Source organism: Cynocephalus volans, chromosome 6, assembly GCF_027409185.1.
Source record: "Cynocephalus volans isolate mCynVol1 chromosome 6, mCynVol1.pri, whole genome shotgun sequence".
Lineage (NCBI taxonomy): Eukaryota > Metazoa > Chordata > Mammalia > Dermoptera > Cynocephalidae > Cynocephalus > Cynocephalus volans.
In genome coordinates, this window is record NC_084465.1 from 160,089,284 (window position 1) to 160,105,431 (window position 16,148).

General features: G+C 49.5%; 1 protein-coding gene across 1 annotated transcript in view; it reads left to right on the top strand.

Annotated features, from left to right (window-relative positions):
* LOC134381114 (uncharacterized) overlaps nucleotides 1–16,148 on the top strand; it is a 260,084-nt gene that overhangs the window by 88,124 nt on the left and 155,812 nt on the right. The window contains exon 6 of the mRNA XM_063101162.1: nucleotides 893–994. Within this exon, the coding sequence (XP_062957232.1) occupies nucleotides 893–994 (102 nt within the window). The remainder of the gene's footprint in view (nucleotides 1–892; nucleotides 995–16,148) is intronic.

Genomic DNA, 16,148 nt, shown 5'->3' on the forward strand with positions numbered 1-16,148 from the left:
GCATGAGCCAGTGTGACAAAGTTGTCTGGATACATCCCTGTTCACTAGGATTTCAGGTCAACCCTAGTCAAGGAGAGCAAGGTCCATAGGACATGGTCCTAATTAACCAGGACGTATGTCCTAACTTTGAATAATAACAGTGATAATAACAGTAGATCTCCCTAATGGTGTGCTGCTCTGCTTCCTCTCTCGAAAAGGAAACCAGCCTTTCAGAACCTTCCACTGTAAACCCAGCAGCACGCCTCATCCGTCCCCTGTTCACGATGGGCTAGACATGGAGTATGAGCAAAGTCTTCATCTCCACATGAAATGTAGGGCAGAGGACAGGCCATGAGACAGGGTGGAAGATGAATGGGTCTGAAGACCCGAGTGTCCCCCAAAGGGACAGCAATTCAGAACAGCTCAGGGAAGAGCAAGCCCCATCTTGTTTGCAGTTTCTGGCTGCCCTGTCCCTGGTGAAGAAAGACAACAGCGATCTGGACCGAATGAGAAGCCATCTCTGGGCAGAAGTGAGCCGAGACTGGACTGCTGCACTTAGAGCGACGTCCAGCCTCACTGACGGAGGGGATATTTCACGGTAATCTTGGTCAGAGAGAACTGTTCCACTGAACGGTTTTCTGGCTGAGACCGTTTCTCCCCGCTACTCCTGTAAGATCTAGAATACTCCACTTGGTGTCCCTCAGGACAGTACCATAGCACAAGCTCCAGGTGTCTGAAGAAAGGACGCAGGACTCAGGCTTTGTTCTTGAGCCCCCCGGTGGCACAAGCACGACACAATCCACCACTGCCTACAAACACACGTTGACCTGTGTTGACTTAGAAACATAAGTCACCCGTTTCCCTTCTGGAAAGAGTCAGTACAACTGCTGTGTCCTTTCTCATCACCCGGTAGGTTTCTCCGGAGGCATCTGGATCCACCTGTGAGAAGCCCCCTTCCCCCTGCAGCCTCAGGATGCCAGTGGCTTCCCCCGTCTCCCGGGTGAGATGTCCTTGGGTAAGTCCAGTGCTCTCTCTTCCTCTACTTCCACCCAACCAGCTGTCCCAGGGCAAGTGTCACATTTGAACTCCCATGGATTTGAGGGGTGACAGGGGTGTGATAACACACCCCAGACCCTGCAGACTTACCTCCCTTTGAAGCCATCCCCGTAGGCTTGGGGACTGACCACGGTGGCACGGCAGTCTCCACGGTGAGAAAAGTCAAGCGCAGGACCCAGACAGCAAACTGTCAACTGCAGATGCTCAGGGTCCAATTTTAAATGTCAACAGGCTTAGAATGTAGCTCTCCAGAATTCTGCAGTGGGGGAGGGGTGGGGGCAGTTGGGCTGGTGGGGGTGGGGAGACATACCGTGCAGGGTTCTGGCAGGTAGGCAGGATTCTGAAGGTCCCTCAGATTATACAGGGGCAGCACAGTGGGTGTGTGCCTCTGAGGCAAGTTTCCAGTTGTTTCTCAGATTCACAGCACAAGGCTTCTGCCTGGTGTTCTACTCACTTCATTTCTTTCTCAACAAACCAGTTTTTGTGCCCCTCAGCCAACCCTGCTGTAGAGTGGCTGCACTTTCTGAAGGTAGCTCAGAACAAGGAATCTGATAAATACAGGGATTGTAAGGGAGGTAGGGGGAATGAGTGTCTGGAAATAGGTCTGGATTGTCTCAGCACGTCCAGCGGGCTGGGTTGCTGTATGCACATCATTCCGTAGGAAGCAGTCCTTGTACGCTCAGCTACTGTCCATTGCTGCGACCTCTGCAGACTCCCGTGGACTGGCCTTACGTACGTACGATCCCCTTTGCTGGAAAGCCATGAAAATTCATGACAGACAGCTGTGTCGCCTACATGTCCAAGACCAGAAATTCCATCATTTAGTGTCTGGGTATTATGTTGTTGTTAAGTGTTTTAATTTTTGTGTATTCAGGGTATGCTGCATGGTCCTGTGTGTTTGTTTTTTGTGATCTTCAGGAAATGTGTATGAGCATTTCAGTGGGTGAGGGCAGATCTATAATGATTTGTGGGGAGTAGTAGGATGAATAGGTGCAGGTGCAGGGTGGGATTTGTCTGGTTGTGTATTCCGGAAGATGGAGGAGTTATACTACAAATACTGTGAGTATTTGGTACCCGCGATTTTGTATTTGCAGGTAGTGTGTGGATGTATGTGCATTTGAGGGCATAAGGTGGCATGTTTGCATATTTGTCGTGTGCTAGGTAATTGTGGGTATACTGGAGGGTATGGCGGGTGGAGAGCCACATGTGTGTCGATTTTGTGTGTGTATTCAAGGGGCATGGTGGTTTGGATGAGTGTTTTTGGGCAGTGTGTGTTTCTGGTTTCAGTAGGGTTATATATTCTGGGAGTTGAGCGTACGTGTATCTGTTAGAGAGTTGGGGTTCTCTGTTTATATGGAGGGGAGTGGGGGAAGTGTATTTATCTGTATTAGAGCTGTGTGATATGGTTCTTTGTTAGTATCTGGGGATGTGGAAGCCGGTTCCTACTGGACTGAGATAGGTTGGGATTTGGGCATGGTTTTATGTGTATTTGTAAATGGTATGCCGTAGCCATCTCTGTGTGTCTTGGGCGTGGATGCTGGTTTGTGTGTATATCCATGAGCAGGTGGATGGATTATATGTTTATTCGTAGTGTATGGGATGGCTGGCCAGTTATCTCAGTTGATTAGAGTGCAGCTTGTAATGCAAAGGTTAAGTGTTCGGATCCCTGTACCTGGTCAGCCGCCAAAAAAAAAAGAAAAAAGAAAAAAGTATATATATACATTTATATATATATATGTATACATATACATATATATATATATGTGCATGGGATTGCGAGTTTAATCGAGACCTAGTGAGGTCCGTTTGTCCGATGTGCCGTGGGTAAATAATGGAAGTTTTAATTATTAGGCCAAGTAATGGAGAACAGGTGGCTAAAGCTCAGAAAAACCCTGTACTTGTTTTTAGTTGTTTTACAAATCCCTTTTTCCTATCTTATTGTCTTCGTGATGAAGTGATTTCTGTCTAGTAGTACATTTTTATGTTATGCTATTTATTTTTAGCGTATCTATTCCATGTTTTTGCTTTATGGTTACCGTGAGGCTTACCACGAACGTCTTAGGGTTATAACGGGTAGTTTGAAACTTTAAAAACTGATAATAACTTAACTTTGATTGCAAAGAGAAAAAGAATTAAAAAAGCGAGAAACAAACTCTACACGTTGACATCGTTTCTCACCACATTTTGACTTTTTTAATGTTTGTATTTACATCTTTTTGTATTTCCTGGCTTTTATACCATTTTTGCAGTTGTTATCTTTAAGAGGTTCGTCTTTTCGTCTTCATACTAAAGGCATGACCGGTTTTCTGGAACTCGATCACTGCTTTGGAACTAAATTGCTGCTCTGCTGTTTTTCCCTGTCTGGGTAAGACCTATGGCAAGCAGCGGAATTAATTTCTGACCTTTTAGTCACTTTTAGGTCAAGAAATGACTCCACGGGAGCACATAATCTGTGTGAGAACTTTGGTGAGGAATTGGGTCTTTCCCACAGATCGTGCCCCTCGCAGCACTGTGTGGAAGCTCTGCCGATGAGAACACAGCACACCTGCTGAGGTCCCACAACAGTACACCTTTGGATGTTCAGCCCTCAGGGCACTCCAGATGTTCCTGTGGAAGTGTCTGGAGACGGGCTTCCCATGGGGATTCCCAGACCGGTGGGAAAGTTGAGTGCCAACCTCCATTTCTCTGCTCTCATCTTGGATACTGTGGATGTGCTGCTGTGAACATGGGTGTGAAAATATCTCCATGAGACCCTGCTTTCAGTTCTTTTGAGTATATACCCAGAGGTTGAGTTGCCAGAACATATGGTAATTCTGAGTTTAATTTTTGAGGGATAGTAATAGTGTTTTCTACAGCAGCAATGCCATTTTCCATTTAAACCGACAGTACAGAGGATTTCCAGTTTCTCCACATGTTCACCAACAGTTTTTTTTTTGTTGTTGTTGTTAATGGTAGCCATTTTAATGACCATGAGTTGGTTTCTCATTATGCTTTTGATTTGCATTTCCCTAATGATTACTGATACTGAGCATTTTTTCATGGTCTTTTGGTCATTTGTATATCTTCTATGGGGAAATGTCTATTCAAGTCCTTTGTCCATTTTGGAATTTTTTTTTCTTTGTTGCTGTTTTCAGGAGTTCCCTATATTTTTGGAACCTCATTTCTTTCCCTTATTTATTTATTTAATTTATTTATTTATTTATTTATTTATTTGAACCTTATTTTTTTCCCTTATTTACTGATTTGCATATGTTGAACCATCCTTGCATCCCTGGGATGAATCCCACCCACTTGATCATGATGTGTCATCTTTTTGATGTGTTGTTGCATTCTGTTTGCTAATATGTTATTGAAGATTTGTACATCTGTGTTTGTCAAGGATAGGGGCCTGTAGTTTTCTTTTTTTGTTCCATCTTTGGTTTTAGGATCAGGGTGATGTTGGCCTCATAGGATGATTTTTGGGAGAATGGCCTCTCTTTCCCTTTTTTGGAAATGTGTGCTCTCCTCCAGCTGCAAAGACAATGTTGGCTCCACTAGTGAATTTATTTGAAAGGCACTGTGCTCAGTGGCATGGCTTGTATGCTTGTCCCGTGGTGGCAGTTAGTGACATTACGTCTTCACGAGATCTCACAGTCGATACTTCCATAATCCTCCTTTTGATGCACTTTCCATTGTTATGTCTGTCTACATTTGTTTCAGAACATTTCATTTGTTGGACAGATGGGGCGATACATTTGCAATTTCTTTCTGATTTCTTTATGGAACGTGTGCAGTCGTAAGTGAGCATCGTTCATCTTTCTAACCTGAATATAGTTGCATATTCAGAGGTGAAGTTGTATGCTATCTTGGCAGCATTGTGGAGATTGAGACAGTAGCAAGCTAATGGTAAGTAGAGTCATTTGAACTTTTGGTGTGTGAAACACAGATTTCAAGTGTTTATCTTTTTTTAAAGTTTCAGTTGGGAAAATCATGCTGTTACTCTTTCATATTCCTCTTTTGGATTTATGCACGTCTGTACGAATCATTAGTTTCCTATTTTATTACATAATATTCTTTAAGAAGATGCATAATGATGGCCTTTGCGAATGGGTTTTTCTCCATTTCTTTCTTATTTCTCCCTTTGAAATGACTACTGTTTTTTTAATTTAAAAAGTCTGCTCCAGTATCTTGAGTAGGTCTAACGTAAGCGATGGGTTCTTTTTTGTAGTGAGATGTACAAATCCGATGAATCTCTCTAAGTGTTTGTTCTTAGACATCATACTTCGTCGTCTCCAAAGACCAAGCAAATGAGGTCTCTCTTTTGTAGTCAGAAAAAAATTAAAAGCTAATGAACGTAATTTTCTTTTTTTTCTTTTTTCTTTCTTTTTTTTTTTTACAGAGGATGTGTCATGCCCCTTGTCATTCCTTAGAGTCACTTCATGACCTTTTAGAATGTGGTGGGGTGGGTAGAAATAGCATATCTTTAATTTTAAGAGTGTCGGATTTGTGGGAAAGGAGGTGTGCAAGGAATCAGCTTTCTGAAGCCACCAGTGCCCTGAAGGCACCGGGATGAAGCGCGTTCTCAAGCCTCACAGGGAAATCTAACATTGTGTTCAGATACCACTGGCTCCTTTATGATGTTCTCAGTAACTGAGTGTGAAGGTACCAAGTCTTCCTCTTTTTTTGTGTTTGTTTGTTTGTTTAATTTTTAATTTTGATTATAGATATTTATGGTGCACAGAGTTGACTGTTGGTATTTGTGTGCAGTATGTGACGATGAAATCAATATTATTAGTGTGTTCGTCATTAGAAATTGTAATTATTCTTTGTGTCCTTTGCCCAACCAATCCCTAAGCACCCTGCCCCTCCTCCTTTCTGACCTGTAGTAACTATAGGTCTGTTCTCTTTTCAGCACTTTACTGTGGTCTCCCTTCCTCTCTCCCACCCTCCCTCCCACTTATAAGTGAGGGCATACAGTATTTCTCTTTCTGTGCCTGGCTTATTTCGCTTAGCATAATTTTCTCCAAGCTCATCCGTGTTGCTGCGAATGGAAGAATTTCATTCTTTTGTTTGGCTGAGTAGTATTCCATTGTGTGTATAGCACATTTTCCTTGTCCAGTTGTCTGTAGATGACATTTCGGTTGGTTCCATGTCCTGGCTATGGTAAACAGAGCTGCAACAAACATGCATCCCTTCGACATGATGATTTCCATCACTTGGAGTATGTACCCAGAAGTGGGATTGCTGGATTGTGTGGTAGTCCTGTGTGTTGTTTGAGAAGCCTCCATAGTGTTTTCCATAATGGTTGTATTAATTGACAGTCCCAGCAACAGTGTAGAAGGGTTCCCCTTTCTCCGCATCCTCCCTGGTATTTGTTATTCTCTGTCCTTTTGAAAATAGCCAGTCTAACCGGGGTGCGAGGATGTCTCAGGGTGGTTTTGATTTGCCTTTCCCTAATGATTAGTGATATTGAACATTTTTCGTGTACCGGTTGGCCATTTGTTTGTCTTTCTCTGAAAAATGTCTCTGCCCATTTTAGTACAGAATGGTTTGCTTATGTGCTGTGGGGTTGTTTGAGTTGCTTATGTTTCTGGATATTAGCCCCTTGTCTGTGTGCTTCCTTTGCTGTGCAGAGGCTTTATGGTTCGATATAATGCAATTTGTTTACTTTTATTGCTTGTGCTTTTGGGGTTTTATTCATAAAGTCTTGGCCCAGTCCTACATCCTGAAGTATGTCCCCTGTGTTTTCGTCTAGGAGTTTTCTAGTTTCAGTTGTTATAGTTGAGTCTTTAATCCCTTTTGAGTTGATTTTGTGTACGGTGAAAGGTATGGGCCTAGTTTGATTTTTCTACACACGGATATCCAGTTTCCCCAGCACTGTTTATTGAAGATGTCCTTTCCACAGTGTATATTCTCGGTGGCTTTGTCAAAGATAAGTGGCCAGTAATAAGTGCTTATTTTATGTCAAAAGAATGGAAACACTTCAAATAACCTAACATTCAATCTCAAATAAGTAGAAAAACAAAAACACTCTTATCCCAGAACTAGTAGATGGAAAGCAGTAATTAAGATCAGAGTCGAACTAAATGAAGTAGAGACCAAAAGAATGATGCAAAAAATCAATGAAGCAAAAAGTTGGTCTTTTTAGGGGAAAAACAAACTACACAAGCTGTTGGCCAGCCTACTTAAAAAAGAAGAGAGAAGGCCCAAATAACAAAAATCAGAAATGGAAAAGGAGACATTGCAACCGATTCCACAGAAATACAAAGAATCATTAGAGGTTGTTAGGAGCAACTATACTCCAACAAATTTGAAAACCTGGAGGGGATGGATAGCTTTCTGAACACACGCAAACTACTGAGACTGAACCAAGGAGAAATGCAAAACCTGGAGAGACCAATAAGAAGCAATGAGACTGAGGCAGTCATCAACAGTAGCCCAGCACAGAAAAGCCCAGGACCAGATGGCTTCACTGCTGCATTCTACCAAAGCTTTAAAGAAGAATTAACAGCACTCCTTTTCAAACTATTCCAAGAAATTGAAACAGAGGCCATTCTCCTAAATTAATTCTATGAAGCCAGCATCATCCTGATCCCCAAATCAGACAAAGACACAACGACAACAAAAAATTACACGTCAGTAACCTTGATGAACATAGACACAAAAATCTCCAACAAGATATTAGCAAACAGAGTACAACAGCACATCACAAAGATTATACACTGTGATCATGTGGGTTTCATCCCAGGGATGCAAGGATGGTTCAACAGACATATATCAATAAATGTGATACACCACGTCAACAAAAGCAAGGATAAAAACTATATGATTATCTCAAGAGATGCAGAAAAAGCATTTGAGAAAATTCAGCATCATCCCTTCTCGATAAAGACCCTTAACTAAGTAGCTATCGAAGGAAAATATCTCAATCCAACAAAAGCCATATATGACGATCACACTGCCAACATCGTCCTGAATGGGGAAAGTTTGAAAGCTTTTCCTTCAAGAGCAGGAGTAAGAGAAGGATGCTCACTCTCACCACTCCCATTTAACATAGTATTGGAAGTACTAGCCAGAGCAATCAGGCAAGAGAAAGAAGTAAAGGGCATCCTCATTGGAAAAGACAAAATCAAACCGTCACTTGTCACGGGATTGGACGTGATCCTATATATAGAAAAATCCATAACCTCTACCAAAAAACTCCTAGAGCTCCTGAGCAAATTCAGTACCGTGCGGGATACGAAATCAGTGCCCCAAAATTGGTAACATTCTCATACAGCAACAACAAATAAGCAGGAAAAAAAAAAAAATCAAGAAAGCCAGCCCCTTTACGATAACTATGAAAAGAATAAAATACCTAGGAATAAATTTAGCCAAAGAGGTGAAAGATCTCTACAATGAGAACTACAAAACTCTGCCGAAAGAAAGAGGACACCAAGAGGTGGAAAGACATTCCTCGTTCATGGATTGGAAGAATTAATGTTGTGAAAATGTCCGTAATACCAAAAGTGATCTACAGATTCGGCGCAATCCCCATCAAAATACCAATGACATTCGTCACAGAAATAGAAAAAGCAATCCTAAATTCATATGGAAGAGCAAAAGACCCCAATAGCCAAAGCAGTCCTGAGCAGAAAAATAAATAAAAAAATAAATGAATAAATAAATAAATAAAATAAAATAAAATAATGAAAAAAAAAACAAAAACCAGAGGCATTATACTACCTGACTTCAAACTATACTACAAATCTATGGAAGGTACCAAGTCTTTACGGAGCTTTGGAACTCCCACCACTCTCAAACTGCCAGTTCACTGGTGAGCTAATCTTGTAGCTTCTGGATGTAGGACCTAGTTACTTTGCTGTCTCCATTTAAAATAATGCAGTTGCCATAGTGAATGAGGTTTCAGAGGGCTGTGGTCCAGACAGCCTCGATTTCTCACTGTCATTTGCATGCAGTATTCTCACACCAAGTTGGGTGACTACTTCTCATTTACCTTTATGAACCCCCGGAGTCACTCGAGACGGCTTCATAGTAAGTAAAGGCTATCAAGCAGTTACTGGAGAGAGATGGAGATTTGGCCAACTGGCTCCTTGCAGCATGCATTAGCTATTGTCTGGTGTCTGTCCATGTTCCTCCTCAGTCCAATCCAAAGTCAGGAGAACTTGAACTTGCATTTGAAAACATGACCGCTCACAACACCTAGCCGGCCTCAAGTTCGGGGAATTTTACACTTCTCTAAAGTATAGGTGAAAGTTAGATACTATGGAATTAATATCGAGACTCATTACTGAGAATCTGTGGACCATGGTGAGAGTTATAACTGTTGGTTTTCCGGTTTGATTTCCCTTTCCTGCTGTGTCATCACAGGGGGAAGAGAGAGTTCTGGTGTCTCCCCCTCTTCTTATAAGGGTGCTAATCTCCGTCATTAGGGCTCCACCCTATGATCTCCTCTTACCCCAACAACCTCCCAAAGGCACCACCCCCAGATACCATCACGATGGGGCTTAGGGCTTCAACATACGGATTTGGCGGACACAACATTGAGACTGTAACAGCCCTCCAGCCGGCCCCAGTGTGCAGGGTCAGGGGCAGATTGTAAGGTTGAGGCAGGGCACGGTGCTGGGGAAGCAGAGGTTCTGCCTCCTCCTGGGAACTGTTCAACCACAAAAGGGTCAGGTGGTGAGGACAGGAGTAGCAGCAGAAGCCCCGAGGTGTGACCGAGATGATGCCCGTGCCCGACTGAGTGCCCTCACGTACTAGGGCATGGGCCAAGTCCCCTCCAAACATGACTTGCTCCACATTCCTGAAACCTAAGAGGGGCTCCTGAGGACAGCTCTGAATGTGGAAGAGTCAGGGAACTAGTGAGGAGTGGGTCCAGGGCTCCAGCCTTCGATCCCCACGTTTTCCCTCAGCGCCTGATGTGCGTGCTGAGCTGGACAGCAGGGACAATAGTGGCTTCCCGTGAGGATGCCACCAACGAGGACCTTCATGGCATGATGTTCTGGAAGTTTCTGGGCTTGAGGGCCGTGGTGTGCAGCTTCACACCACACCGCCTTAATCTAGCCAAGCTCTGAGGCCTTCTCCAATGTGGAGACCCACCTGGGAATAGGAGGGGCAGCAGCCAGGTGACCCGCCACCAAGAGTTAACTTCCTTCCCACTTCACAAAGGCACAGGGGCGGGTGGGACATGGATGCTGCTGACGTGGGACAGGGGAGGAAAGGTGCAGAGGAGCATCTGGGGGCTAAGCAGCGAGCTCCGTGGGTGGATGGGCGGGAGACGCCCAGACATGGCCCCTTTCTCCCCCAGCAGACAGCCAGGCCACCGTGGTGCTGGACGGCTTTGCCCACCTGCCACTGTTGCTGGGACACCCCCACCCCATGACCACAGCTCTGCATGTGGGGGCCGACACCCTTTTAGTCAAGGATCCCACATGGGCCCTGGGGGAGGAATCAGGTCTCAGAATCTAGAGAAGAAGGTGATGGTCGGGCACCGGTGGGTCCTTGGAGCCTGGCATCTCCCAGATCCTTCCTTGCCCACAGGCCTGTCTCCACTTAGTGGCACAGACGTGAGAACAGAGGCAGTAGTCCCAGGGCATTTCCCAACAATACCACATTTATTCACAATTATCTACAAACCCCTATTACATACAACGCCCCCAACGTGCTGCCTCCCCTCTCCCCCACCCTGATCCCCCATCCAGACCCCCCCCCACCCTCTCTCCCCTGTCCTGCCTCCCCGACCCTGCCCATAGCTGAGGAGCAGCTGGGTCAGCACTGGGTGATGGGAGCTTGGGATCCCTCGGGCTGCAGGATGCAGTGAGGGTCAAATCCAGTCCAGAGGGGCTGGCACCAGTGCTGCTGCTTCCTCCTCCCAGAGACCAGTGGGTCGCCCCTCCTCTTTTGAGGACGTGAGGGGCGAGCCGGACGCAGAGCAGGGACGGGGCTCAGGGACAGCCCCCAGGGCTGCAGGTTGCACTGCAAGGTCAGGAAGAAGTCCAGGCTGGGGAGGTCCTCCTCGACCTCACTGGACCTGGCTGCCGGGCCCTGCGCAGGCATAACAGGACAGGCTCCCCTGAGACCAGGCGAGGAGGGTCTGTGGCCCTGGGGAAGGGAGCTGAGATGGGCAGCCCTCAGCTTGCGTGACTCCTGATGACCTGGCCAGAGGGCAGGCTCCTTGGGCCTGGGCAGGTTGGTGTTGTCTCGGCTGCGCTGTCGAGGGTCATGGGAAGCCGCCTCTGCTGGGCAGGTTTCTGTGACGACCCCTCCTTGGGGGCCGTGGTCATCTCTCTCTCCTCCTTGGCCAGCTGCAGTCTTAGGATGTGACTCCAACTGGGGTGTGCCATGACCTGGGGTGGCCCCCACACCTTCTGCCTCATTTGGGGCCACGAGGCGCTTTTCCACCAGCTGGGGGGAGCAAAGTGGCACTCACTGGCTCTGCCCCAGGTGTGGGGAGGGGCTGGCAGGATGGTGGAGACCCTGCATTTGGGCGGGAGGTGGCGAAGGTGAGAGGACGCTTGGCTTGGTGTCAGAGGCAGGGACTGTGACTGTGCTGTGCCCTGCTGGGCCTCCTTCCAGCTTCGCCCCCTGCCCTCCCTCCCTGGCTCTGTCCTCTCCTTCCTGCTCTTTTGCACCTACTCCTCTCTGACCCAGGCAGTTCCCCTCAGGAGGCCATGCACCTCCAGCAGGGTAAGACTAGACAAAATGACGTGGGCTTCAGGGGCACAGGGGCACGTCTTCCCCCTGGTCTGCCTGGTGCCCTTCCCTCCCCTGGGTGATCTGGTGGCCCTCTCTCCCCTGGGTGCCCTGGTGTCCCTCCCTCGCCTGGGTGACCTGGTGTCCCTGCCTCCCCTGTGTTACCTGTGCTAGGGTGAGTCCTTCTTCCTGCTCCAGCACCTCAGTCAGAGCCAAGGGATCCAAGTTTGGGTCTGGGGAAAGCAAAGCTGCCAGGAATCGGGGGTGGACGATGGCCTCCACCTGGAGCAGGGGGAAAGGGGCGTGAGTGTCTTTGGCAGGGATTGAACTGCAGCCAGGGGGACCTCGAGGAGAAGCAGAAAGTAATGCCTGTCTCTCCTGTCCACACAGCAGGGTCGTTCTAACTCATGGCCACTAGCAGCTATACACAGACTTTCTCTGTCCCTCACACACACACTGCTCCGTAGCTGAGGGATGAGTAGAACTGAAATCCATGGGGCTGGGACTGCCGTTCCCCAGAAAACCTCCCCACACGAGGGCTCCAGGCCAGCCCACCTTGGTGATGAAGTCTTCCTGGGAGCACAGCTTGTTAATGTAGCTCAGGAGATCTGGGTCAGGGTCAGTCCCGTCCTGCTCCTGCTGCTCCTCGATATCTCCACCCTCCCAATTTGCATGAGGCCCCAGCAGTGCCTCCGTGATATCCACATACTCCTGGACAGCTTCTGGTGGGATCTCCTTGGGTGCCTTGGCCTGGGGCAGCTGCTGGGGTCTGCGTGACAGCGGGCGAGTGGATGGTGCCCTGCGGCCAGCCTTCCTGGGAGCGCACCCTAGGACAGGAGGGAGGACAGGTGCGTGGCTGGGCTGCCGCGGCCACCTCCAGCCACACTGGGGGAGGTTGGAACTGAGGGCCATGAAATGGGTCCAGGCTGGACGTCAGGCCCCGTGGGAGGATACACTACCCGAGGTGGGTCATGTGAGACTGAGTTACCTGGAAAGACTTTGGGGCCACCAAGATTCTGGGACTCCTCCGCACCCAGCACCGCTTCCCGGGAAGAGTGTACACTGGGTCCTGGACAGCCAAGGCCGATAGCGGCTATGAAACTACTGGATCAGGCCAATACCTAGTTCTTGATCCAGGGCAGTGGAGCCCCAGGTTCTCACTGGCTGCTCTCACTGAAAGAGCAGGTGCTCCCTCCCCTTGCAGGAAAGGGACAAGATGAGGGCACAAGGCCTCCGCAGGCCCCCTTCGGCCTTTGCGTTGGCTCCTGTGGGAATATGCTTGCCGTACCTGACCGTGGCACAGCGTTGGGGACTGGTGGCCCTGGAGGAGCAAGCTTTGGCGGGGCTGGAGGAGGTAGGCCCTGGGGCCCCTTCACACACTGCCGCATCCGGAGCTGCATCTCCTCCTCAGCTTCAAGTTCCATGAACCTGGCGGGTAGAGGGGAGAGCCATAGCCATGCTGAGAGGGAGGCCTGGCCAGGGATGGGGGAGGAAGGGCTTTGGGTGGGCCGGGCTGCTCCCCCACCTGCAGAGCAGTTGCAGGGGTACGCTGGCTCACCTACACCTGCAGGGCAGAAAACATCCAGGGGGGCTTCCTGAATCAAGGCCTGTGTGACCCAGGCCCGGCCCTCAGGGGACCCTGCTCCTCCTATCCCTGCCCAGGGCCACTCAGAAGAGCTGACAGCCAGAAGCTCGGTCAGGGATGTGACTGACTGCAAATGACATGAGGAATCCTTGCCCGGATCCAGGAATCCTGGGCTGGTACTGTGAGCCCCTGACAATAGCCTGGGAGACAAGGGCCCCGGAGATGTTGCAGGAAGTGGGAGCTAAGCTGAGAGGAGAGGGTGCATTTTCTGTGAGGGTGATTGGTGTTCACGGAGTGGATTGCCGTGCAGCAAAGGCAGGGAGGCCAGAGACGTGTCTGGGGGTGTGTGAGGTGCTGGCTTCCCCTGCCCAAGCTCTTCTACCCCAGCCCATTCTGGGATGGCAGGTGACCCATTTCTGGCCACTTTTCATGAGGAGACGTGGTCCCAACTTGGCCAGTAGTCACTAGCTTCCCTTCTGCAGGGTCCCCACAGCTGGAGCCGACCCCTACTGGGCTGTGCTGGTTACTCTTCCCCGTCCTCATTTCAGCATCAGGGCAGGGGTAGACCCGAGGCCAGGGGAGGGTGGAGATTCCGGGGTGGGACCCAGGTGGGTGGAGAGCTTCCCCGGGGGAGGCAGGTCCCCAGGGAGGGGCCGGACCTAGCGGATCCCCCTCCTCATGGCATCCCTGCCGATGAGCCCACCGCACCAGCCCCCCTCCCCCTTTTCACCCACCCTCAGCCCGCCCCACAGCCCCTCAGGCCCTGCCTCCCTGACTCACTTTGCTGCCATGTCGTAATAGTTCCTGCGGTCATAACTGCTCGTGCCCTGCCATTCCTGCATGGCCCGCCGCACTCCGTCCTCTAGGCTCATGGTGGGCTTCAGCCGGGCCAGGGACCGAAGCACTGGGCTGTAAGTCCTCAGGGTCAGTCACAGTGTACGTGCCCTCCTTCCATCCCAGCTGACCGGCCCACACCCGTGTCTCTCCACATCACACCTGTCCTGTCACCTGTCCCTGTCCTCCCAGTGTGGGCTCTTCAGCCTCCAGGAGAGCCAACATGTGTCAACCTCAGCACCAAGGGACTGCTTGGCCTCTCTGACTTCCCTTTGAGGCCTCACTATTATTGTGTGTTATGGACTGAATGTGTGTGTCCCCCAAATTCACAGGTTGTAGCCCTAACTTGCAATGTGATGGTATTTGGAGGTGGAGCCTTTGGGGATCATCAGGTTTAGATTAGATAACTAGGAGGCCCCGTGATGGGATTTGTGTCCCTGTGAGTGTGAGAAGAGGAAAAGACAGCAGAACTCCCTGTGATGTGAGGACACAGCCATCGAAAGCCAGGCGGAAAGTCCTTGCCCGGAACTGAATCTGCCGGGACCTCATCTGGGACTTCCGCTTCCTGAGCTGGGAGACATGAAAGTCTGTTGTCTAAAGCACCTGGCCTGTGGCGTTTTGTTATGGCAGCCTGAGCTGACCGAGAAGTGCCTAGAATGACCGGGAAGGGAAGGTTAAAATGCACGTTCCAAGGCCCCAGGACTGAGCATTTAATCAGCTCCTGGTGACTCTCTAGAGAGGCAGCCCTTGGGGACACAGCCTCAGAGTCCCTCAGCGTGAAGAGCAGGAGCGCGGATCCAGAGCCAAAGGAGACCGGTGCCTGAGCTGACCGGGCAAGGCCTGGGGGGCTCCATTTAGGGACTCAGGACAGCCTAGGGCACCTGGGACTTTGGTCGAAGGGGAACTCCGACTGCTCAGGATGTGGGGGACATTGAAATCATTGGGGACAAGGATTTGGGGGCCCCTTTAATTTATACACTGTGTGCAGCTTTCCGTGGAGAGCAGCCAGTGTGGGAGCGGGGCAGGTATGCAGCCATGTCCCGTGTCCCGTGGACTAGGATACGTGCTCCATGTGATGGCCCCAGAACCACGAGGGCCTGCAGGTGGAAGGAGGCAGGTGTTGGGGAGGGAAAGACAAACGCTCCTGGCTACGGACGTCGCTGCCTCCCATCACCTCAGCCCCCGGTCCTGGGCTCCTGGGCTCACAGTCCCCTCACTCCCTGTGGTGGGACATGTGACTTTGGGAGCAGTTTCCTATTCTAGGTTGCCTGTTCTTAGTGATGACATTAATAATCATCATCATCATCATAATAACGGCAACAACAGTAACGAGGGACAGCACATGCCAGAGACTCTGCTGAGTGCATCAGACATGAGTCAGACAATCTTCCCATCCTCCGAATGAAGTGGAATCGTCTGTCTGTCTAGGAGGCATTCAGGGATAAAGAAGGCGACTCTGCGCAGCATCCAAACCCAGTGGTGGGGACCCAGCCAGGTCCCAATGTGTGGCTTGACTACCTCAGTCTCCTTGCTAGAGTTCTCCAGAAGAGTGAGGGGCTACATGTGTAAGGTTCCTCCTGTGGCCTGTGCCTTCTCCCCCCCTGCCCCGGGTCCCTCCATGTGACGTCCCGAAGCCATCCGCACTCAGGTCCTGTGCTGGGCATGAGAGGACACGGGGAGGAATCACGGGTGAAGGCAGAGGCCTAAATCCAAGTTGTGGCTCATGTCACACCAGGAACTCACTGTGGCCTTTGTCTTCTGTGCAGATGATGGTGATTGTTAAAAACCAAGTTTGGTGGACTCACAGGGTGTTGAGGGTCAGTTGACCTAAGGCTGGTGAATGTACGTCGTGAACCGGAGTGGGACATTAATTAAATTGCTGAGAATGCCTGGGCCGTCGCCCACGTGACCTCCATCCAAGTTCCCCTAAATAGGCTGCCCTCCTCGTCCGTCCTTCGTTCCCCTTCGTGTGGGAGCGGTGGGATTAGCTCCATCCCCCAAGGAGGGCACTCACATGAGG